The sequence below is a fragment of the Schistocerca piceifrons genome, chromosome 9, assembly GCF_021461385.2.
Source record: "Schistocerca piceifrons isolate TAMUIC-IGC-003096 chromosome 9, iqSchPice1.1, whole genome shotgun sequence".
NCBI lineage: Eukaryota > Metazoa > Arthropoda > Insecta > Orthoptera > Acrididae > Schistocerca > Schistocerca piceifrons.
The window spans coordinates 162,851,025-162,876,798 of NC_060146.1; the positions used below are offsets into that span (position 1 = coordinate 162,851,025).

The following is a 25,774-nucleotide window of genomic DNA, read 5'->3' on the forward strand; positions in this document are numbered from 1 at the left end:
TGGTGTTGTCATTGTGTGTGTTTGTTGAGAGTGTTTGTAAGTTTTCAGCTTGTGAGTTCTTTTGTATTGTGGAACTGTTGTGTTTGTTTTTTATTTGTGTTTTTATTTTTTGATTGGGCTTGTGTACCACATGTGTGTCATACCTGTTGTTCCTAGCTATTTGTATGATTGTACTCATTTCTTGTTCATAGTTTCTCTTGCTGAGTGGGATTCTGTTTAATCTATGTAACATGTGTCTTAGTGCTGCAAGTTTCTGGCTGTGGGGGTGGTTGGATGTGGAATGTATTATTGTGTCTGTGGCTGTTGGTTTTCTAAAAATGTTAAATGTATGTTTACCATTTTCTTTTTTTAATTGTAATGTCAAGAAAAGACGGTCCATAAGTAAAAATTATTAATATACCGTAATATTACACGCAACTGAGGAAGACAGGACTATAAAAGTTGAAGATGTCAACGAACTGCATATTTGCACAATTGGAATCAAACTAGTTCTCAGCTACATGTAAAAAAACCCAGTTTGCTAACTCTTAACATGTCGGTCCTCCGAGACTGCCCACCCAACTCTGATCTGACAGCCGAACCATCACGCCCGCCATTCAAGTTAGGCGCTACCATCTCCGAAGTGCTTCGGATAGCTTTTCGTTTAGCAATTGATTATTATTCTACTGGTAATTAACGCTTTTGGATAAAGGAGTGACAGACTGCTATTGAGAGATGATTTTATATTAAACGCAAGTTAATTCACTTTTTAGCTTTTCTAATGTTAATAACAGAAGTTTATCATTTTGGCGCGCTACTCCCAAATAGAGCACCCAATGGCAGAGAAGTACCACAATTTAGGCGGTCTTTCTTACGATACACGGTACCAAATACACCATTTCTCACTGGTACCTCATACCACATTGTCATCTTCCTACGCTGCCTTCTCATCTGCTCTAAGAAGAGCTGCTTCTAGCTGAATATGATGGTTATAAAGCCCGAAATGTTACACCGCACACAGAAGCCGGACGCGTATTGTCGTCCGCTGTGCTACATAAAGAAATCTTCCGACTTATTAGGTCGGCTAAGTTAAACCTCGAGTGTAACTTGCTGTTTCCTACAAAATAAGCTGTCACTTTACAATGAAAGGTTACACAAACACTTTCGTAAAAGTCCCACGTATTCTTAAATTTAATTCGATGTTAACAAATTTTTCAGAAGCACGTTTCCTTGTGTTGTCTGACTGGATTTTACATCATCTCTACTTCTGCCCTCCTCAGTTATTTTCGTGCACAAATGCAAAAAACCATTTGTGCTGTTTTTAGTGTATCATTTCCTAATGTAGTTTCCTCAGCATTTCCTCATTTAATGCTGCGTCTGTCTAATATCTATGTAAAAGTACTATGAGATTGTTATATTATACTTACGTCTAGATGAAGTGACGTCCATAAAACATGGTGGAACGTAATTTCTTTTATTTACTGCGTTGTTGATATGTGCTTACCATCTGTAGAAATTTCGTGTTATTTTTGACAGTTGTGAAATGACTGATCGTTCCATTGATTCATTGTGCTATTAGTAAATAATCTCTTAGTCAGAGACAGGCGCTTCAGTCTGGAACCGCGCGACTGATACGGTCGCAGGTTCGAATCCTGACTCGGGCATTGATGTGTGTGATGTCCTTAGGTTAGTTAGGTTTAAGTAGTTCTAAGTTCTTGGGGACTGATGACCTCAGATGTTAAGTCTCATAGTGCTCAGAGCCATTTCAACCAAGTCAGAGATATTTTTCATTACGTAGATGTGCGATCTTAACCCATTAAGTGCCATGGTCTCCATTTGGGGATTTCTCTTTGTAACGGAAATTTTGCTATTTACCATTTCCCATTGTTGTCCAGACCTTTGTCGTGCGCTTGCATTGAAGTTTCATAAGTTGTTGTTAAACGAGTAAGTTGTACACTTATATTTCTGTGAAGAAGCTACGTTTTTCAGTGTTAAGAGAGCGCACATTTCAAAACCGTGTAAGTTACATTATTATGTAAATAACTTCCAGTATCTGTGTATAGGCTTGTTCTGTAATGATTTTAGATGATGTTTATCGATCATTTATTTCAAAGACCTGTTTCATTTCTGCATGACACGTGACTGACCTTCCATGGCAGTTTCCGCATAAAACTTTATTTTGCTTTTATTTGGTCCTCAAGCACAACGTGTCACTATGAAGCACTAGGGAAACTGAAGAAATTGTAAATGATTCGAACGTCATGGCTTCTTTTGGTGATGATTGTGATGTGAATGTGACCATTGACATTGTCGAGCTCCCTCCAGATCTTGTAGGTGAGATGTCTCACTGTGAACATATCGACGAAAATGTTTTTGAAAATACTGTTCCAACCGATGTGCCAGGTTCCTTGGAAATTCATGCTAATGGAGAATACGAAAATGAGGGAAATGCAGGCCAACGAAAGAAGAAAGTGAAAGCTTTTATCACTTCTAACTGGACAACAGAAGATGTGACTTACTCTAAAACCTATCTTGATACAGCAGAAATTGAACAGCGAAAATCCAGTTTGGTAGCAGCACTAAAAGGAAAATCCGCTGTTGAGTGCTTTGAAGAATTTTTTTGACGAACAGATACTGAACTTGATTGTTAGTGAAAATGTCCGATATGCTACACAGAACAATAACAGCTATGAGTATTCCAATGGATGCATAAAAAAGTTCATAGGTATACTACTCTTTACTGGATACCACATTCTTCCTCAGGAAGAGCTATATTGGAATGAAGATGACTTTATGTGTGTATGACAGTGTGAGAGTCGCAACAGATATCTTGAAATAAAGCGCCACCTGCATTTCAATGATAACACACATCTGACCACAATCCCACCTGATGAAAGGGATAAACTTTCTAAAACTCGTCCGTTGACGGATTTACTTAACAGTAATTTAAAGTTTTTTTCCGACAGCCTGAGCATTGATGAGCAAATGGTATGATATTATGGACACCATTACCTAAAACAGTTCATTCGCGGGATACCAGTGAGATTTGGATTCAAACAGCGGGCCCTGTGCTGTTCTCAAAGCGGTTTCTGTTACCATATGTCGGTCTATGAAGAAAAATCGAAGGATACAAGTGACGTTTCAGTTCTGGAACTTGGTGTATCATTTGTGTTAAATATGATTTCTTTTCTGCAGACACCTGAACTTCACAAAATATATTTTGATAACTTTTTCACGAGCTTCCGTTGGATGAAAGAGCTCTCAGAAATGAGAGTAAAGGCAACTGGAACTTTCCCATATGAAGCGAATGAATAACTGTCCAATAGAACCTGAGAACAGCATTAAGAAGAAACGAAGATGAGTGTATGACTATAGATTTGACAAGAATACTGAGGTAATGGCGGTAATGTATAAGGATAACAGCTGTGTAAAGCATTTTTCAAACCATGAGACAGTGCAATCCAGTAAACCAAGTAAAGAGATGGAGCAAAGCTGAGAACAAAGAAATGTAAGTCCCACAGCCAAGAATGATTTCAGAATATAACATCTTATGGGAGGTGTGACAAACTGGACTGGAATGTGGAGAAATATCGTGTGAGAATTCGAGGTAAGAAATGAAACTTCCCATTGGTCATCAATTAGACGTAGCATTGGTCAATGCTCACGTCATCTACTGCCTCTCGAATGAAAATATTCCACTGCTTCAATTCTGGAGGATTGTTGCAAGGGCATATCTTCTTCAGTCATCTGCTGCTTCTGATCCGAAAAGAGCAGGACGTCCATCATACCCAAAATTCTCCCTATCACGTGTCCCACTTGAACTCAGGACTGGAAACGGGCATTTGATTGAACGCACGACACTGGGGAAATAGAGAAAATGTGAAATTTGCAAGAAAACTGTGAGGAAACAACGTTCTGTGTGCAATGTGGGACTCCATATTGATTGTTTTGTTGTCTGGCACAAAAAATGAACACCATGTAAAAAGTGTCATGATCCCCATTTGGGGATTGATTAAAATAAATCATATATTTCAAAGTTATTGCATTTTTTAATTTTATATTCCTTTTCCTCATCTCTATGTCAATCATGAAACACAGAAATAAATTTAGATCGAAGAAATAAATTGGTACTTAATGGGTTAATTTTGTCTATTGTTTTTTATTTACCGTGGAGAGTTCATCCGTTTTCTTTTTCTATTATGTTACTAAGGCTTTGCAGATAATTTTTATGTTTGTGGTCTATTTGTTCGTTTAGGATGTCATTCGGATATCGGTTTGTGTTTTTGTAAAATGCTAGTTCGAAAATGTTTATAGATTGACCGTTCGGTATCCTAAGTAAAATTTTCAAAGTGTTTTCAGTTGTTTTCAACCTGTGGTTTTTATTTCTTAAGTGCAGGGAAAAACTTGATTGGTTGCTTGGATATAATTTACTTGTAAACAAAATGCGTCAATGGAACGATGTGTCATTTGACAGCTGTCAAAAATACACGAAATTTCTATAGAAGGTGAATACATGACCTATATTAACAACGCAATAAATAAAAGAAATTACATTCCAAAGCGTTTTAAGGCTATCATTCCAACTAGAATTAAGTGTAATATAATGTAAAAATCTCATAGTACTGTGACATAGACGTACAATAAAATGCTTTATAAATGTAATGTCAACAGTAGCATTTGAAACAGCACAAATGCCGAAACAAGCTTATCGTGAACTCATGTAAAAATAACAGGAAATAAACTATTTGCAACTAATTTTGTAAAAGTATAAAGAGTATGCCGCATTACGGCCTTATGCAAGCTGCGGGCACAGCAAAGAAGTTATTTGATATTGTTAGTTACCGCCTCCCTTTCAATACCCTTCGGCTTTCATGACTGCAATGTAATTTGTGCATAAAGTTGTACATAACATTTGGCTCATTGTACAAGGAGTATCGAATCATCCGATTTGGCATGTCTATATTTCTGAAACTAATAAACTTATACAACCAATTTCTTTTTGTGAACGGGAAGCTCAAAACTTTTGTTTTCATACCTTTCAAAGGTGTTCCATATCCCCCTCCCCGGAGATACATGGAATATGTCTGTGCGATATTCAAACTGTTCCCATACTGCAGCGAGCTTGTCAAACAGCGTTACCAACCCCAGAAGATAAAATTATGGCATTTTGTATTTAAAATTATCGTTTTTTATCTAAAATTATCGTATATTGATAATCTTAAAAAAAAACAATAATGCTGATAATATGACATACACAATATTTGTTTTCAATCGCGAATGGCAAAGTCTTCTCATATTTTAAAATTTTTATCCATAAAACCTCCTAATTACGAACCAAAACGTCTCTAATCGCGATGCTAAGTACTAAAAATACGTTCAGAACCAGATAAACTCGGAAGTGTCCAAAGCATCACAGATTTTATGCAAGGAAAATTCGCCAACCCCGATCGAAAGGTAGCACTGTGTACGTAATATAATTAAAAATAATAATATAATTAAACTCACCCTAATAAGCATCGTTGTCGAATTCCACATCGGCGAAATCGGCGTCACTATCCCGATGAGATTCCTTCTTCTTAGCATAAATTTTCGACGTGTTCATTGATGCAATCATTGCACTGGTTGGTTCGAACTGTACACAATTCTTCACACGCTGAGAAGTGAACATTACTGCGCTGACTATACCCAAATGTAATATTTCTCAATGGTGTCTTCACTAGATTCATTTTTGAAAAGACCTGCTCACAATCAGCACTAGAATGTGGTAAAACTAATATATCTAGCACAAAGATTCCTATTTGGAGGAATTCTTGGTTACATGAAGGTCCCTAGCGTTTTTTATGAACACCCAAAATTCGTCCACCTCTTTAGACCGTAGATTTTCGGGAAATTCTGCATGTGGCAATGCTCTCCACTGATCATCACTCATTTGCATAAGCCTTTTGTCTTTTGGAGAAATCCTCTGAACCGACTTTATAAGTGGAACAAGCGTTGACGGCCTTGCAGCACTTTTTGACAATGCTATTTCTGGTGTTAACCAACACAACATTTTTAGAACAGAATTGTTGAAATCATACCGCTTTTTTATCTCACAACAAGATACTATAAGAAACTGTTGCACTCTGTAGTAGAAATCAGTCACTTTAGATTTTTGTGAGATGTTTTCAGATTGGCTCATGAAATCCATCACACCTACACCTAAATACATTTGCGTATAAGGCACAAGTTGGGCTGGGTTTGCTGGATCTATGTCTGTCAAATCAGTTTTATAGATATAATCAGGAGACATATAGCAGAGAAGGATTTCTTTCTACGTTTTGCACATTCTATCATGCAAAGAGCAAATTACTAATTTCTCGCTTTGAAAATATTGATTCAGAGACACAAATTTCGGTAGAATCCACTCGAAAAATATAAAAAATACACGTACAAAGTTGTCCCTGAATGCCTTTGCTAACTGTTCAGCTGCATACAGTCTTTCTTCTTCCCACTTGCAAGTGAAAAATAATTGAAATGCATTCCATTGGACCGCTGCGGTCGCAGGTTCGAATCCTGCGTCGGGCATGGATGTGTGTGATGTCCTTAGGTTAGTTAGGTTTAAGTAGTTCTAAGTTCTAGGGGACTGACGACCTCAGAAGTTAAGCCCCATAGTGCCCAGAGCCATTTTTTGCATTCCATTGTTCTAGAATACGTGAAACAAAGATAACCATCTTGTTTGAGACGGATGCAGTATCTTGTGAGGTTCGACATTACAAAACTGTTGGAATTCCACAAACTGGGCTATTCTTTTTGAACTATGCTTAAAGAATGAATATGTATCCCTTGCTGTGTCTTCACATAGTCTTGGTAATTGTTTACAAGCCTCACTTGCACATAGGTGCAATGAATGACATACACATTTCTGTATAAAAATACCAGGAAAATCTCTAATTATTCGACTAGCAACAGGATTATCTTTACCCATCATTGTGTTGCACCCATCCGAAGCAAATCCTACTAAATTTTCAGGAGGAATATTATGTACTGACAAGGCTTTACGTACGAGATCGTACAAACTATTAACAGTGGCACCTTCATGAGCGGCCTCTGCATTTTTCTCGTCAAACAGCTGTAACAACTGTATTTTGGAGCTATCTTCATCAAAATACCGTACACAAATACACAAATTTTTCGTAGCGGAAACGTCGGTAGATTCATCAATTATGAAACTGAACTTTTGTCTCCGTAAAACTCCATTCAGTTCATCCAAGTGACATTTACCTATGACATTCTTTATCACCCCTGTGGCTTTTGTTCTACGCAACTGCAAGTTCTCAACTATTTTAGAATCGGGAAAGGCACTTTTAATTACATCTGTTAAGTGATTGGCTGTATTAATAGAGATGTTATGTTCTGCCAAAAGTCTACTTAGCAATATTTCAGCCCTCTTGCCCTGCTTATGAAATGTATCAGACGATTCTGATTGTGATGAAAAGTCAAGTTTCTTTTGTAGAGGCCCGACACATTTTACGGCACTTAAGTGTTCTTTCCCTTTAGCGTGATTTTTCACTACAGTTAACTCAGCACTGAATTCACATCTACAAACTTTACACCGAGCTTTATATGCATCATCACTAACAGGTTGTAGCCAATCCTTGAAAGATAAATCAGTCAACCATTCCTTTCTGAACTTTTGTTTCAAACGTTTTAATTTCAACTCCCCACACAGCTCTGTGGGGTCCGCGGAGAATGTACATCACTGCTGTCACTTTCCATTATTTATATTTGAATACACTACTACAGTATTTATTTAAAAAACACCACACTTTAACTTCCCTTAAGAACAAAAAATTAATATTCTTTTAAGAGAATTCAAGTCCCAATTTCACCAGCAAATGATGACGATGGCCTAGCCCTAATAGCCCCTATTGTTGTGAAACAATATTTGTTAGGTGGTAAGGGTATTCCCCGGAAGCGAATATACAGTGTTAGAGAGTCGTTGGACTGTTGCGGGGAGTGGACGAGAGAAAAAGAGGAAATTGCTTATATTGAATGGAGTATGGACTTAAATATACGAAAACAGATTATTAACGCATTAAACTACTACTAGTATCAATTTATTTTCATTTTAAATCTACACAAAAATTATCGTATTTCGCAATTATCAGCAATGTACTATCGTATATCGTGTTCACGTTGTAATTATCGTATATCGCCATAATTTATCGTATGGTTGGCAACGCTGATGTCAAAGTTACAGCTGTTGTGCGATGTCTCAGTTCATTGTTATTAAAAACGGAAGAACATAAACAGTCTTTTATAGACCCCTCACAAGACAGTGAGGTCTAGTTACCTTGGACGCCAGCGATGTAAGTCTGAATCATTTAGTCCAGTGCGGCAGACCCATTTTTAAGCAATCCTCTGATTTCTTCTGTAATCCTTTGACTTAAAAATGCCCGCACCTCCAGATGCCAGTGTGGTGGTACCCCATCCTGTTGGTAAATGACGACGTTAGTGTCAGTCTCCAAATGTGCGAAAAGAAATTTCTCAAGTACGTCGAGATGTGTGCTTCTTGTTTACGGCAGAGAAAAATGGATTACGGCAAAGAAAAATGGACCAAACATCTTTTCCCGTGAAAAAAAAAAGAAAAAGGAACAAAAACATGAAATTTTGGTGACTCCCTCTCTCGTTGTACAACTTCATGCGGTTGTTCCGTACCCCATATTCTCACATTATGATGATTCACCTTTCCATTTAAACGGTATGTTGCCCCGTCACTAAACACTAAGCGTGGAAGAAAATTGTCATCCTCCATCTTGCCAAGAACAAAATTACAGAACTCCACGCGTTGTTTGTCACTTTCACGAAGAACTTGCAGTAGCTGATTGTTGTATGGTTTCATGTGTAAACGTCGACGCAACACACGCCTGACGGAAATCGGGGGCATTTTGATCTATCGAGCTGCACGGCGAACGGATTTCTGCGCACTCCTTGTGAATGCTGTCGATTTTTGTGTTTGACAATCGGGGACGGTCGGGCGATTCGCCTTCACACGAACAACCTGTTGCTCAAAATTGTTCATGCCATCCTCTAATGCTGTGTGCCGTAGGATGATTCACACCATACCTAGTACGAAAGTCACGCTGAACAGTTATTACTGATCCGCACTGCGCAAAACTTAGAACATAAAACGCTTTCTGTTGTCCCGACACGGTTTTTACTAGAACTTAAGTGGCGCACACTGCTGCTACCTAGCGGGAACCATGTAAAATTCCAACAGCACGTTGTTCACGCACTTACTGTACCTCAAATAACATAATAGTTATGATTTTTTAAAAATCGGATGATTCTTTTTGGTACATTCTGTATTTTAATATACAGTAGTAGAAATCAGTATACATGCATGGATATTTGTAGGAAAATTTACGTCGTTTCTTGGAATATTTGTGCAATAGTATGATATCAAGTATACTGACAAATGCAGGCAAATGGTATCGCATTTGATGTTAGTAGCACAGTATATAGCAAGACATCAAAGATTGAGATGGTAGAGGTTGGAACTTGGTATAAAGGCAATGCTCTCTTCCCGGTGTTTTAAGTGTGCGTATGCGCCTTTACTGCAGATATGAAACGGACACCATTAGCGAAAATGCGTATTATGCACTTCAACTATGGTTGTGATAATGCCACGCGGAAAACAGTTGTCATGTGAAGAAAAAGCAAAAAATCGGTACGTAGAAGGAAATGAGGCTCTCTAATCGTTAAATCGCCAAGGAGTTGAACCTTTCAAGTACAGTGATCCATAATTTCGTTAGATTGGACATACAGTGTGGACAGAACGGAAAATATGGGTAAAGTAGAAAATTACCTGAGGCATCGAAACAGTTCCAAAGGACGACTGATAGCTGAAATCTGTTGTTTATAAATCAAAATAACGGTCGCTGCGTGCAACAGCCTCCGTATGGAGGATAACCTGATGAAACAGTTACTTTTGTGTAAAGCAAGGGTCACAAACCGTTATTCTACTCAACTTACTGATGATTTACAACAACCAGTAACTGCCGGATGTGTATGAGCAATGTTGTTGTTGTGGTCTTCAGTTCTGAGACCGGTTTGATGCAGTTCTCCATGCTACTCTATCCTGTGCAAGCTCCTTCATCTCCCAGTACCTGCTGCAACCTACATCCTTCTGAATCTGCTTAGTGTATTCATCTCTTGGTCTCCCTCTACGATTTTTACCCTCCATGCTGCCCTCCAATGCTAAATTTGTGATCCCTTGATGCCTCAAAACATGTCCTACCAACCGATCCCTTCTTCTGGTCAAGTTGTGCCACAAACTTCTCTTCTCCCCAATTCTATTCAATACCTCCTCATTAGTTACGTGATCTACCCACCTTATCTTCAGCATTCTTCTGTAGCACCATATTTCGAAAGCTTCTATTCTCTTCTTGTCCAAACTAGTTATCGTCCATGTTTCACTTCCACACATGGCTACACTCCATACAAATACTTTCAGAAACGACTTCCTGACGCTTAAATCTATACTCGATGTTAACAAATTTCTCTTCTTCAGAAACGCTTTCCTTTCCATTGCCAGTCTACATTTTATATCCTCTCTACTTCGACCATCATCAGTTATTTTGCTCCCTGAATAGCAAAACTCCTTTACTACTTGAAGTGTCTCATTTCCTAATCTAATTCCCTCAGCACAACCTGATTTAATTTGACTACATTCCATTATCCTCGTTTTGCTTTTGTTGATGTTCATCTTATATCCTCCTTTCAAGACACTGTCCATTCCGTTCAACTGCTCTTCCAAGTCCTTTGCTGTCTCTGACAGAATTACAATGTCATCGGCGAATTTTAATGAATTTTAATACCTACTCCGAATTTTTCTTTTGTTTCCTTTACTGCTTGCTCAATATACAGATCGAATAACATCGGGGCGAGGCTACAACCCTGTCTCACTCCCTTCCCAACCACTGCTTCCCTTTCATGCCCCTCGACTCTTATAACTGCCATCTGGTTTCTGTACAAATTGTAAATAGCCTTTCGCTCCCTGTATTTTACCCCTGCCACCTTCAGAATTTTAAATAGAGTATTCCAATCGACATTGTCAAAAGCTTTCTCTAAGTCTACAAATGCTAGAAACGTAGGTTTGCCTTTTCTTAATCTTTCTTCTAAGATAAGTCTTAAGGTTAGTATTGCCTCACGTGTTCCAACATTTCTACGGAATCCAAACTGATCTTCCCCGAGGTCCGCTTCTAATAGTTTTTCCATTCGTCTGTAAAGAATTCGCGTTAGTATTTTGCAGCTGTGACTTATTAAACTGATAGTTCGGTAATTTTCGCATCTGTCAACACCTGCTTTCTTTGGGATTGGAATTATTATATTGTTCTTGAAGTCTGAGGGTATTTCGCCTGTCTCATACATCTTCCTCACCAGATGGTAGAGTTTTGTCATGAATGGCTCACCCAAGGCCAACAGTAGTTCTAATGGAATGCTGTCTACTCCTGGGGCCTTGTTTCGACTCAGGTCTTTCAGTGCTCTGTCAAACTCTTCACGCAGTATCTTATCTCCCATTTCGTCTTCATCTACATCCTCTTCCATTTCCATAATATTGTCCTCAAGTACATCGCCCTTGTATAAACCCTCTATATACTCCTTCCACCTTTCTGCCTTCCCTTCTTTGCTTAGAACTGGGTTGCCATCTGCGCTCTTGATATTCATACAAGTGGTTCTCTTCTCTCCAAAGGTCTATTTAATTTTCCTGTAGGCAGTATCTATCTTACCCCTAGTGAGACAAGCCTCTACATCCTTACATTTGTCCTCTAGCCATACCTGCTTAGCCATTTTGCACTTCCTGTCGATATCATTTTTGAGACGTTTGTATTCCTTTTTGCCTGCCTCATTTACTGCATTTTTATATTTTCTCCTTTCATCAATTAAATTCAATATTTCTTCTGTTACCCAAGGATTTCTACTAGCCCTCGTCTTTTTACCTACTTGATCGTCTGCTGTCTTCACTACTTCATCCCTCAGAGCTGCCCATTCTTCTTCTACTGTATTTCTTTCCCCCATTCCTGTCAATTGTTCCCTTATGCTCTCCCTGAAACACTCTACAACCTCTGGTTCTTTCAGTTTATCCAGGTCCCATCTCCTTAAATTCCCACCTTTTTGCAGTTTCTTCAGTTTCAATCTGCAGTTCATAACCAATAGATTGTGGTCAGAATCCACATCTGCCCCTGGAAATGTCTTACAGTTTAAAACCTGGTTCCTAAATCTCTGTCTTAGCATTATATAATCTATCTGATACCTTTTAGTATCTCCAGGATTCTTCCAGGTATACAACCTTCTTTTATGATTATCGAACCAAGTGTTAGCTATGATTAAGTTATGCTCTGTGCAAAATTCTACAAGGCGGCTTCCTCTTTCATTTCTTCCCCCCAATCCATATTCACCTACTATGTTTCCTTCTCTCCCTTTTCCTACTGATGAATTCCAGTCACCCATGACTATTAAATTTTCGTATCCCTTCACTACCTGAATAATTTCTTTTATCTCATCATACAATTTATCTATTTCTTCATCATCTGCAGAGCTAGTTGGCGTATAAACTTGTACTACTGTAGTAGGCATGGGCTTTGTGTCTATCTTGGCCACAATAATGCGTTCACTATGCTGTTTGTAGTAGCTTACCCGCACTCCTATTTTTTTTATTCATTATTAAACCTACTCCTGCATTACCCCTATTTGATTTTGTATTTATAACCCTGTAATCACCTGACCAAAAGTCTTGTTCCTCCTGCCACCGAACTTCACTAATTCCCACTATAACTAACTTTAACCTATCCATTTCCCTTTTTAAATTTTCTAACCTACCTGCCCGATTAAGGGATCTGACATTCCACGCTCCGATCCGTAGAACGCCAGTTTTCTTTCTCCGGATAACGACGTCCTCTTTAGTAGTCCCCGCCCGGAGATCCGAATGGGGGACTATTTTACCTCCGGAATATTTTACCCAAGAGGATGCCATCATCATTTAACCATACAGTAAAGCTGCATGCCCTCGGGAAAAATTACGGCTGTAGTTTCCCCTTGCTTTCAGCCGTTCGCAGTACCAGCACAGCAAGGCCGTTTTGGTTATTGTTAAAAGGCCAAATCAATCATCCAGACTGTTGCCCCTGCAACTACTGAAAAGGCTGCTGCCCCTCTTCAGGAACCACATGTTTGTCTGGCCTCTTAACAGATACAACAGATACCCCTCCGTTGTGGTTGCACCTACGGTACGGCCATCTGTATCGCTGAGGCACGCAAGCCTCCCCACCAACGGCAAGGTCCATGGTTCATGGGAGGGGTATGAGCAATGTCGAATGAAAATATCTTGCTTTCAAGAAACGACTGCAGGAACCCGGTCTAACATCCAAACATAAGCTAGATTGCAGATTGTTGAAAAACATGTCATTCTCTCGAGAGTGGGATAAAGTGATCTTCAAAGGCGTGAAAAAGTTTAATTTGGATTGTTGGGCTGTATTTCAATATGACTGGCATGATCTGAGGACAGAACATACAAAATGGATTGGAACGTATGAGGACTTAATGGACGGAAGTCTAATGTTTCAACAAGATAATGCTTCAGGGCATGTTTATGCTACAACAAAAAAAGGTTTGGAGATGCTCATGTCTTTTCCTCGTCTGTACGTAGTCAGGATGTGAACCCCGTCGGAAAGCTTTGGGAAATATTTGTAAGGCGAGTTAATCACAATGGAAGACCAATTTGAGGTCGTATGTGAACAGAAAAGAGCAATGCACGAAGAGTGAGAGGCAGTTTCACTGCATATACTACAAACCCTAACAAAGTGAACGGCGAATAGAATTTTTGAGATAATTAGGAAGAATGGAGGTTGTACGAAGTACTAACAATGCAGTAACACAATATGAGTGCCTTTACACCAATTTCCATCCCGGAAATGTAAACGCCTTACGTTGTTACTCGTGATAAGAAAGAAACTACGGTATAAATTCTGTCACGATCGTTTCTCATGTGTACTGTTTGGCCACGATAACTTTTATGACAAATGTAATGCATTTATGTTTGCGGTAACATTACAAAATCAGCTAAAATTTAAAGACGTCTGTACTGCCATTCTGCTTTCCCTTCTGGTGAAACAAATTGATTGGTAAACTCATGTCGCACTTCCTTTACTGGTAGTGCCAATTATGTGTGTTTAAGGGTCCCAGTGGCAGTCTTTGTACCTTTTTCATTTCCGGCACTGAAATTTTCGCATGAATACTGAACATACACAACTTCTATAAGTTTGAGAAAAACTTCCGCAAAATGACGAATTCGGCAGGTACTTGCAGCAAGGAGCTAGAATAAATTTTCATCTTACACTGGAGTCTGCGCTGATTTGAAACTTACTGACAAAATAAAAATGTGTGCCAGACCAGGACTCGAACCTGGGAATCCGGCCTGGCACACAGTTTTAGTTTGCCAGGAAGTTTCATGCAAGAAGCTATGTTCATTAATTTGCGAATTTCTTGAAGTTGACTAAACTACTGGACGTCGACGGAGGGGGAGGGGGTGTTTACAGATGTGGTGGTTCCTATATTCGACCCAATTCTGCGATTGTATGCATAATGCGCCATACCACAACAGGAAGTTCGACAGAATGCCTAATAAATATGAGTTCACGATTACGACGGTAGAGTGGTTGCGAGACAGGCAAATAAACCGCAGCGACTCAATGAGGAAGACGGAACTGTTGTCTAAAAACGAAAACAAACCAGCCTTGAAAGTGCACATCGTGGATAAAATCGCTGAGAGCCGAGACCACGAAGTAGTTCGTTTACCGCCCTACAACTGCGATCTAAAACCGATAGAATTGGCGTGGATCAAAATAAAACACAACTTCAGGCAGAACACTGTCACTGGTGACATGTCGAAGGAAAGCTTGCAGAATCTCGTTAATGCGTCTTTATTTTGCGTTACTGCACAGGACTAGAAAAGTTACTGCAAGAGAGAGAGAGAGAGCTGCGTTCGCATATCATGATGAGGAGCACATTAAGATGCGTGAGATGTAGCCGGGTCGTTTCAGAGCGAGTGCTAACAGTGATGGACAAGTCTGACGTGCTTCGCGGTGAGAAACACGTTTCGTGTGAGGACAGCTTTAGGCTCTGCCAGTTGCACTTCCGGGAGGCCTTAAGAGTTGTAGTCTTCATCTAGACCTATGCTCTGCAAACTACCGTGAGGTGCATAACAGAGGGTACGTCCCATGTACCAGTTTATTAGGGTTTCTTCCTGTTCCATTTGCGCATTGAGCGCGGGAAGAACGATATTTGAATGCCTCTGTGCGTGCAGTAATTATTCTATTCAGGAGCTGGAGTATTGTACATGAGATGGAATATAGAAACGTTCATCGTTTAAGTTATCAGTATCACGCCCTCAGGCTATGATGATAATGATGTTGAATCAAACACAAAAGACAGTGATATTTTGCGAACATCATTTTGACAATTCTTTCAGTCACAGTTATTTACACTTTGTAAACATTACTGCTGCGCTGTGTTTAATCAATGCAATGTGAAAACAAATTCCAAAAATTAGTTTTTGACTTGCGAGTCATGGTGTCGTAAGCTGTACATTCATGTACTTTCATTTTTCTTTATTTGCGATAAATAATATAAAAGTTGTGGGTAAAACTCTCGAGCATGTGTCTCTTAAGCGGGCATATTTTCGCGAGTGGCGCCTCCGCTTTCGTTGTAAGGCGAGCAGTCGATGCTGTCTGCCCCTCACGGCTCCGTACACTTCAGAAGCCGTAATGCTAATGCGGAGACACGACCGTTCCTGGCAGCCACCGCGCCAATTAGCCCAGACAAAGAAGGAAAATCAGCGGAAAAAAATCGTGTAGTCGCAAATTTTTGTACAATGGTAGGCCACTGTTTATAGGTACATATTTCATGTACAGACTCTCTTAATCATTGCAAATAACTAGTAACTTAATAAAACGAATTCCAAATATGACAGTTTCTGCTGCATTATTTAATAATCAATAACGCGTTTCGTGCTCTTAGCACACCATCATATAAACTGCAGTAAGTGATGAAGTAATTATTACGTGAAACTTTTGATTCGTGAACCTATCTAAACCATTAAATGGCAGAATAAGCAAAAAGTGCGAGATACAAACATACCTTATAAAGGTACAGGGAAGCACTGAACTCACTCAACAGCAAAGTTGTTTTGTCTACTCACATAACAGAATTGGGCAGAAAATGCTGTGTGTAAATTGAAGAGCTAGCAGTTCTCATGGTGGGGGTAGGGGCGTTTCCTAGAAAATAAAATGTGCAAATGTCCACATGTGAATTATTAATACACACATATAGCCTAAAGAAAGAGTTACTCCTACGAAATTTACCGGTAAACATATAACACAGGCCATAGTCTCAACACTATTATAGTTCCAGCTGACATCACTATGGCCATGCATTACACGGCTTGTCTGTTTCTTTTCTTCTTCTAAATCTGTCAGCATGCACATTTTCAAAACAGAAATACTGTAAACTATGTATGCAAGACTGCCAATGAATCAAATACACAAAGTTTTAAAACACACTAAACATTAGTGAAACACTGTACTTCAACTTGACAGTGGACACACACATCATGCTCTAATGACTGTTTGCCACCATGCATGTTAGCACACACTGCACAAGTTGTAAGCTTTCTTACAGATTACTGGGGCTGTGTGTTCCAAAAGAAAGAGTTACAACATCAGAAGTTGTTCCTAACAAGTTACCAGTGTAACCCGAAACCATCACAAATCTGCAAGGAGAATTCTGGGACAGAGTGCACATGAACAGAAAATACATTTTTGGTATTCTCTTCTTTTGGAACACACATATCTAATAAGGAAGACTTGCTCAATGTCGAGCAGGATAAGTCTTACCAGTTAATAGTGTAACATGAGGCTAAGGGAAGAAACCATGCTTAACAGCACATAAATACAGATAATCAGTATTCTAGCCAGAAACATGACACACACATGCTGACTGGAACAGTAGTCCCATACTGAAGCAATCTGTTCCAGGATATTAATAGTTAGCACACAGATATCTGAAAGCAAAACTTACTGTTTCTTTAAACACGTCATGGGGCAAACATTATTCGCTTTCACGTTGTGCGTGATTTTCCTGATCCCATCTAACCAGGCCTGTAGGAAGTGAAAAGTATTAAAATGAGACAGAAACATGAGACATTCTTCTCTTGTTGTTTGCAAACCCTGTGCTTCAGCATGCTTCTGCGGATGTGCCGGCCGCTATAAGTACAATCTCAACCCGTGTTAGACTCAAATAAAAATAATAATAAAAAAATCAACTATATTATTTCCATACCAGCTATCAACTTACAGGAAAATTTTTTTTTTTTGGCAGGCACATAAGATGTCAAGCACAGAAATCATATAAAGAAAGTCATTGTTAATAGCTGGATGAGTTCCTCAGTTCGTAAATGCCAATAAAAAGCTTCGGGGAAGAGTTAACACCCAGAGTAGTAAGAAGATACGTGCAATTATAACTACTTCACCACAATTACCAAGAACAATTTCAAATTGTTATTCATTATTTATCTAAAACCTTTATCATTGAAATATTCTTGTCACTTAGAGACTGTCACCTCCTGGAATAGACAAGAAGTCAATTCCCCAAAAAACTGTGCCTTCCATCATCATCATCATCATCATCATCATCATCATCATCATCAACTACCCCCCCCCCCCCCCCCCAAACACAGCATCCTCACCCGATGCCACCTGTCATCTCCTCAGAACAAAATTTATCCCTCAGTGCCGTTCTACTGTACGTAAATGATTTATAGCCATTTAATATTTGGTCTTAATAACTTCATTTAACAAGAAACATTAATTTTATACCATAAAAACGTACAGTGTGCACAGCAATCAGTTTTCCGCCTACCGGGGCAAGGTGGTGTGCAGAGATATACGTAGATTCTTTTCGTATGTGTAGTTCTGTTAGTAGCAGATATCTCTATTCCATTTAGTGTTAATGCATTTGTGGAAAAGTAACATTTCTAACACGTGTCGTCGTACAACGCATTTTGTGAAATTTCAAAAATCTCCAGGTGTGTGTTCTTGCGATGTAATGGGGTAGGTGGAGTGAGGACTCATTAGCTCGCTCTTCGTTTTGCAGATGCACAAATAAGGAAAGTGCTTGATATCGTTCCGCGTCATGCCTTCCATCATCATCATCATCAACATCATCATCATCATCATCATCATCATCATCAACTACCCTCCACCCCCCCCTCAAACAGCATCCTCACCCGATGCCACCTGTCATCTCCTCAGAACAAAATTTATCCCTCAGTGCCGTTCTACTGTACGTAAATGATTTATAGCCATTTAATATTTGGTCTTAATTAACTTCATTTAACAAGAAACATTAATTTTATACCATAAAAACATTGTTTTCATAAATTTACTGTTTTTCGACGCCTTGTAACACGAGGACTATTGGTCCTAGAGAAAAAAAATGAATAGAAATTTTTATGTAGGAAATTCAGCGTATTTTAATTTTGTACTGGGAAACATTTTCGGTAGAGGCCATGGTTGTTCAAGAAAAACGTAAAAAAAGTGACCTTTAAACGCCCCCACACACCAACGCCCTCACCCTACTGATGAGGTTCTTTAGCACGTTGTTCATGACACTCCCCCTACCACTATACAAAAATTTGCGACTACACAAATTATTTTTCCCAATCGCATTTTTTGATCTTCGTTGACTGGGTAAATCGTCAACTTATCGTGGACAAAGAGTATCTACTACATTCATAATAAAGTCTGTACATGCATGCTTCGGTCATTGTATATTACTTTCGAAGGAACCTCGCCTTTATACTGATTTCCACTACTGCATATTTTGGAGCTGCTCTGCCTGAGAGCCTGTTATAGATTGTTTGTAATTTTTTGGTGACGTGTGCCGACAGGACCAGAAACTGCTGACACAGCTGGTGGGGAAGCACGGCGACACCGTAGAGGACAAGTCTCTGACCATCTGCAGCGGCACCGACTACATCAACATCAACTACCAGCACGTCGTCTGCCCCGACGCCGACACCGCCAAGGTGCGTCGAGCACTCTGCGCAACCGCCTTCTCTCCGTGCAGGGGTCACACAAACAGTTTGACCTCTCCGTATGCTTGCTCTCTTGTCACACTTTTCTTCTCATAATTCTCTACAAACTTCAGTTTGAGCAAAATTCTTCAGTGGTGAAGCTATTGAAAGTACGTCACTTGCTTCACGAGCACTAGCTTCAGTCGTTTGACTGGCAGCTTTCATTATATTCCCGAAGCACCAATTACTGATGCACCTACAATGCAAAAATATCGACAGCAGCCTTGGCACTGTTGGCGCAATTTAGAAAGCTAATGTCAGAATTTGATGTTTCATTCGTGGCTGCTGGTGTGGTATGGATAAAAGGTGAGTTAAGATATAGAAATAGGTTTTCAGATTTAATCATCACAAAATATGTTGGAGTTCAGCGAGGAGGGTAAAAATTGTAGAGGGAGACCAAGAGATGAATACACTAAGCAGATTCAGAAGGATGTAGGCTGCAGTAGGTACTGGGAGATGAAGAGGCTTGCACAGGATAGAGTAGCATGGAAAGCTGCATCAAACCAGTCTCAGGACTAAAGACCACAACAACAACAACAACAACAACAACAATGTTGGAATCAGCTGTGCTCTCAGCTTGTGGCGAGGTTTGAGCAGTGCAGGTGAAGAGCTCTCTCTCCCTTAAGAGATTTTCCAGTCGAGCTGGCCCTAGAACACGTGAAGCCTAGGTTTAAGTAAAGAAGAGACTCAACTAGTGTCGTGTGTTGCAGTCAAAGGTCACCTTTTTAGGTTTTTACAAAGATAATGAGAGAAAAATATTTTTTGGTGTAAATCCTTTCATTGTGACCCAAAATACTCATCTTTAAATAAATTTTATACATTTTGCAAGCTTACCAAACAATTTTGGAAAATTCTTTTGCTCTCATCTGTTGGTATCTCTAAGATTGCTTTTGGATGAATTCAGAAACCTGCTGACATGACTGTTCAGGCATTCAGTTGTCTGACGTAATTATGACAGCAAAACAGAGTGCTCGGCTGAATGCAGATGACAAGATATTAATCCAGTCTTGTTCTCTGCCAAACTAGCAATTGTTTGTCGTGCTGTGAGACATCTAATACTGTCACAATGAAAACGATACAACATTTTCAATTGTTTCTCTCGGTTTCATCAACCACACGTAGCTAATAAATTGATGTGTGCTGTGACGAATACCATTCAGCATTAAATGTTCTTCAGCCCTCTAAAGCTTGACCAACAAAACAAATGAGTCTCTTTTTTTCAGTGTCCATATGAAGCTTTTTGTTTCAAATGAATGCTCCTGCCATATCCCTGAATCTTGACCATTCCTCCTGGGGCACCCTATATGTAATTCTTCGAATCTTTAACGTGAAATATTGCATTTTTTGCTCACACAAAACAAACTACTTGGCCACTGTTTAAGCTGCCATTTGCAGAGTCACATGTACAGGTTGTAACTAAATTCCCTATACAGATGTTGACGACTTGTAGTTGGAACCGAAGTGGTTAAGTTTAGCAAAGGAACTTATGTCTGGAAATGAACCGTTTTCCCGTTGCATGCAAAGCACCACGACACATGGTCAGACCTCCCACGTTTTCTTGACTAGGGTACTACACACGTCATTCGCCAGTAACCTGATGTCCCTTGCCCACTAATGGTTCGTTTACATGCCATTCAGTTGTTTTTCTGATCTGCCCAGACAGGTTTGTACCTGCTGTTATGCTTGTGGTCTTTTTTCATACTTTACTACTGTACAGTAATAGTCATTCACTACAGTGAAGAATGCAAGGTATACAAACATTTCATTTTTAGTATGTTGGTGGTGACCAAGGCGAACTATACGACTGTGGAATATACTGGTAAGATGTTACTGTACGTCGAAGCTTGGTGTAGTGGATGGCTGCCTGTCAGTTGTACACGGAGTGCTTTCCACACTGCAAAACACTGTCCGTCACACTCCATCTTTGCTATGGTGTACCACCAGTCCACAGAGATGGGTACATTCATGGCCGTCTACAGTGCTCCAGGATAGCACTGCCCAAACAGATTTTGCATAGGCGAACTCCATGGCAGTGGAAGAGAACATGGCGAGGAGTCCAGAAATGTAGCAGTTAGAGTGAATGCGGATCACCTTACTTTCTGGCTTTTCCTGCATGAGCAACAGCTACACCTGTACCATCTCCAGAAGGTGCAAGCAATATAGATACAGAAATTTACATCATGAGCCCACTTCTGCAAGTGGTTCTTGCAGTGTTGTGTAGACAAGCCTGGCTTCCCACAGCAAATCCTTTTCATAGATGAAGCCATCTTAATGAGGGAAGATGTTCTAAAGTCCTGCAGCAGTTGTATGGACTGATGAAAACCAACATGTTGCATGTCTCCATGGATTTCAGGAACAATACAGCTTGAACATTCGTGCAGGGTTCATGGATGTACATGTGACTAGGCCGTACCTTCTTCCACCACATCTTGTGGCTGCTGGATGCTTGAGATTCCCTGACAGTGTACTGTGTGATCTCTTGGAAGATGTGCCACTACATCTTCATCAAAATGTTACCCAAAATATTCACTTTATAAGACCCCTGTGGCATCTGGGGAAGAATTACTGGTGCGGGTTTCGGCAAGATGGAAGCTGGGGGACCAGGGATTGGCGGTTATATATATCAGAACAATCTAGGACCTACTGTATCACTGGTGCCATTAACACTGAACCTTGTAAGTGGACCCAGACGACAAATAGCAGGAGTCAGATAGCAGTGTGTATTGTGATGTTTACTAACCAGCATTTTTGCCCATGAGTCGTCAGTCTATAAAGGGCATTTAGTTACACTCTGTAAAGGCTACAGAGTGAGCGCTCGGACTCCCACAGAATGGAATTTTTGTCTCCAGCACACGTCGACGCCAAAAGTCAGGTGACTGACTGACTGTGGTACGACAGCGTCCGTAAGTGGCCTGCACTGCAGGTTGTGAATGTTGCTGTTTTACTACAATACAGATAGGTGTCTTGCAGTCCATATCTGGAATGAACTTGGCTTCAAGCTTTGAAGAGAGAAACTCTTGTTTCCCACTAGTCTTGGAACTAAAATGCCTCTAATTGTTTTTTCTATGGGAAAAGAGGGGACAGACAAGCTTTTAATTTGCAGTTACATGCAGCCAGTTAGTGCTATATCACACACGAGAACACTTTTAGGGATGAAGCAATTCTGTATAGACTTTTGGTGCCATATTTAATCTCCATTTATACTTAGTGAAACTAAAGTGTTAATCTCACATATTCATTCTTTACATCATAAGTAGCAGAAACGTGCAGGTACTACAGTTTCCTATTGTGACAACTTCATTAAGTAGATCTGTTTAATCTGTGTTAATGACTAAGGCTGCTATATAATCTGTCAGTTCAAAAAGTTTCAAGATAAGAGGAATAAGGATATAGAAAAATTAAGATGGTGGTTTTAATGCTTTAGGTGTTTAGAGACTACCCCCACTTTTGTGCAACACACAGAATCGTCTTACAGCCATGTGAAACTGCCAGAAAAGTTCTTCTTTGGTACATTGTTCAACTTGCTCGTCACATGGCTCAGATGTCAGTTATGTTGTCAAAAGTATTGCCCCTTCGTGTCAATTGCTGCAGTGTGTCCCTCTGTGGTAGGCTTCTATTGATAACACCAAGTATCTTCACTTGTAATGACCCGTCTCACTATGATACTGAACGGGCGCTGAAGACCTTGCTGTTGTGCGCCCACAAAACCCCTCTACTACTACTCACCTGTGATGATTTTTTTCTTGAAAAGAATTGTCTATGACAGGTGTGCAGGCATCCATGTCTCTGTTCAGGAGTCTTCGTGTGTGGGAGAAACTTCGCACACGTGTTTCTCTTCTTCAAAACGTTGTGGAGAATGGCTCGAACGCTCAGTTTAAATATGTTGCTTTGTTGCAACTACACATCCGTCAGTTAACACTACCTGCCTATAACTGGCCAGTCAGTTGCACGTCACTGCCATCATAGTTTACTATGCTGATGTTGCTTGTATGCCAGGGATAAAATCGATTTCAGAACTTGTCGGATGGATGGTGTATAAATCTTATCTGGAAATGAAAATTGATTAAAATATGTACATAAATTCAATGGATTGACCACCAGCATGCTGCTTCACTCTCTGATTTACATAGAACTTTTCTCATAAATATTTTGCCTTACAGTCTCATAAATTAGCCCTACAGTTTTATACCTTTGATATTAATTGACACATAAAGCACAACTTATTGGTTACTATAATTAGACATTGTGGTTGTGAAAAATAACTTTTCCTCTTCTAATGAATTTCCGTCTGTAGCAACAATAATGCAGCACAATTCCTGGTAATAACATAGAAATGTTTGAAAACAGTGAAAATACATTAATATTAATGTTTCAGTCTTAGCACAAATGTATGAAACAGTGCCACACCAATGTGATGCAGCTCTTTTGGTCTGTTGTTGGCCACGTGTGTGGTATATACAATAGGTGCTGCTATCCTTTGCTGCCATTGTTTCAACAACAGCAATTGATGCTTTGTAAAACAATAATTAAGTTAATGCCACCTGTTGTAATGGTTGCTTGTGAGAACTTGAAAGGTGAGCCTCATATTCCTGTGCAGGCCTTCAGACGGCCTTGCAAGTGCTGCCCCCCCCCCCCCCCCCATCCCCAACTTAAACAAGTACTATAAAGAAGTTTGTAGGTTGCGTAGTGTCACTAAGCTCTAAATTGTCACTGACACTTATTTATGTAAGGCGGACACACCATCTCCCCCCATTATCCTGGCTGTTTATCTTGAATTGCACGGTGTAACATTCACAGTCTGCACGTGTGCAGTACTAGTAATTTGTTTACAGTTGTCCCCAGTTACAGCCAATCAGTGATGAGGATTCTGTCCTTGTCCACAAAGACTGTGGCCATGTGTTGTCCCACTGAAAGCCCTGTGCAGAACTTCTTCAAGAGGGGTCTGTCATTATGCATCCACTGCACTCATAGGGCTTCGGTCTCCAGCTCACAGGTGCAGGGCCGAGACTTGTCGAGAGTTTGAGCACGAAATATTCTGGATTGTAGCCGTGGCTTTGAAGAAGATCACTGCACATGTCCTTGTGTTGTCGTGTTGGTGCTGCATTCAGGGATTTGGAAACCCACCTGGCAGACCCATTCCCAAGCTTAAGGTGTTTGTGCACTGTATGGTGCAGAATGCTTCTGGCTGCTTACAGCTCAATGAAAATGATATTTTCTACTTTTTAAATGTTAGCCTGTATTACCACAGTCACTTTCATCCCAGAACTGACTCCTTTTTCCATCGATGTGCAGCCGGTTTTCCAACCGGCCACCCAGTTGTACATGGTTTTTTGTGACTCGGCATACTCTCCACACATTGCCACCAGTCACCTGTGTGTATCTACAGAAATATCCATAGAAACCATGTCACTGAGCACTGTCTTCAGTGATTATACTCAATGTTGCCTGCTCATATAATAATAACAGCTGAAACTGGGCTGTATTGTGCAGGGCAATTTCTGGCAATTGTCCTTCCACGTAAGGATGAACTAAAGTACTATGTCCTAGCAACTGTAATGGTGCATCATGAATGATGTAAATAAATGAAATATGAATCAATATAAAACGCCACTTGCACTTCGAGATTTAATATTATGACAAGGAAACTTATCCCAGGGATCGAGTGCTGGAGTAGAATCATATGATGTGGATATTTGGGGAGAGCGAGAGGGAGAGAGAGAGAGAGAGAGAGAGAGAGAGAGAGAGAGAGAGAGAGAGAGAGAGACTGACCCGCCCATTCCGATTTGATTTAGACAGCATAGCAGGGGAGATATGAGTTTGAGAGGAGCAGACACCCACAGTCCTGTAGCACTTTATATTAACATTAAAAATTACATTAAACATATGTAATTAGAAAGTAAACTATTATAATTTAGCAGTTTGAATTCTTGTCTATTCCAGGAGGTGACAGTCTCTAAGTGACAAGAATATTTCAATGATAAAGGTTTTAGATAAATAATGAATAACAATTTGAAATTGTTCTTGGTAATTGTGGTGAAGTAGTTATAATTGCACGTATCTTCTTACTACTCTGGGTGTTAACTCTTCCCCGAAGCTTTTTATTGGCATTTACGAACTGAGGAACTCATCCAGCTATTAACAATGACTTTCTTTATATGATTTCTGTGCTTGACATCTTATGTGCCTGCCAAAAAAAAAAAATTTTCCTGTAAGTTGATAGCTGGTATGGAAATAATATAGTTGATTTTTTTATTATTATTTTTATTTGAGTCTAACACGGGTTGAGATTGTACTTATAGCGGCCGGCACATCCGCAGAAGCATGCTGAAGCACAGGGTTTGCAAACAACAAGAGAAGAATGTCTCATGTTTCTGTCTCATTTTAATACTTTTCACTTCCTACAGGCCTGGTTAGATGGGATCAGGAAAATCACGCACAACGTGAAAGCGAATAATGTTTGCCCCATGACGTGTTTAAAGAAACAGTAAGTTTTGCTTTCAGATATCTGTGTGCTAACTATTAATATCCTGGAACAGATTGCTTCAGTATGGGACTACTGTTCCAGTCAGCATGTGTGTGTCATGTTTCTGGCTAGAATACTGATTATCTGTATTTATGTGCTGTTAA

The 25,774-nt window shown here is 39.8% G+C and overlaps 1 protein-coding gene across 4 annotated transcripts in view; it reads left to right on the forward strand.

Annotated features, from left to right (window-relative positions):
- LOC124716957 (1-phosphatidylinositol 4,5-bisphosphate phosphodiesterase) overlaps positions 1–25,774 on the forward strand; it is a 425,614-nt gene that overhangs the window by 265,378 nt on the left and 134,462 nt on the right. For 2 of the 4 annotated variants that reach the window (XM_047243553.1, XM_047243551.1), the window contains one exon: positions 18,962–19,099. In XM_047243553.1, coding sequence (XP_047099509.1) covers positions 18,962–19,099 — 138 coding nt within the window. Of the gene's footprint in view, positions 1–18,961; positions 19,100–25,551; positions 25,632–25,774 lie in introns of those variants that run through there. The other 2 variants (XM_047243552.1, XM_047243554.1) reach the window with 2 other exon arrangements.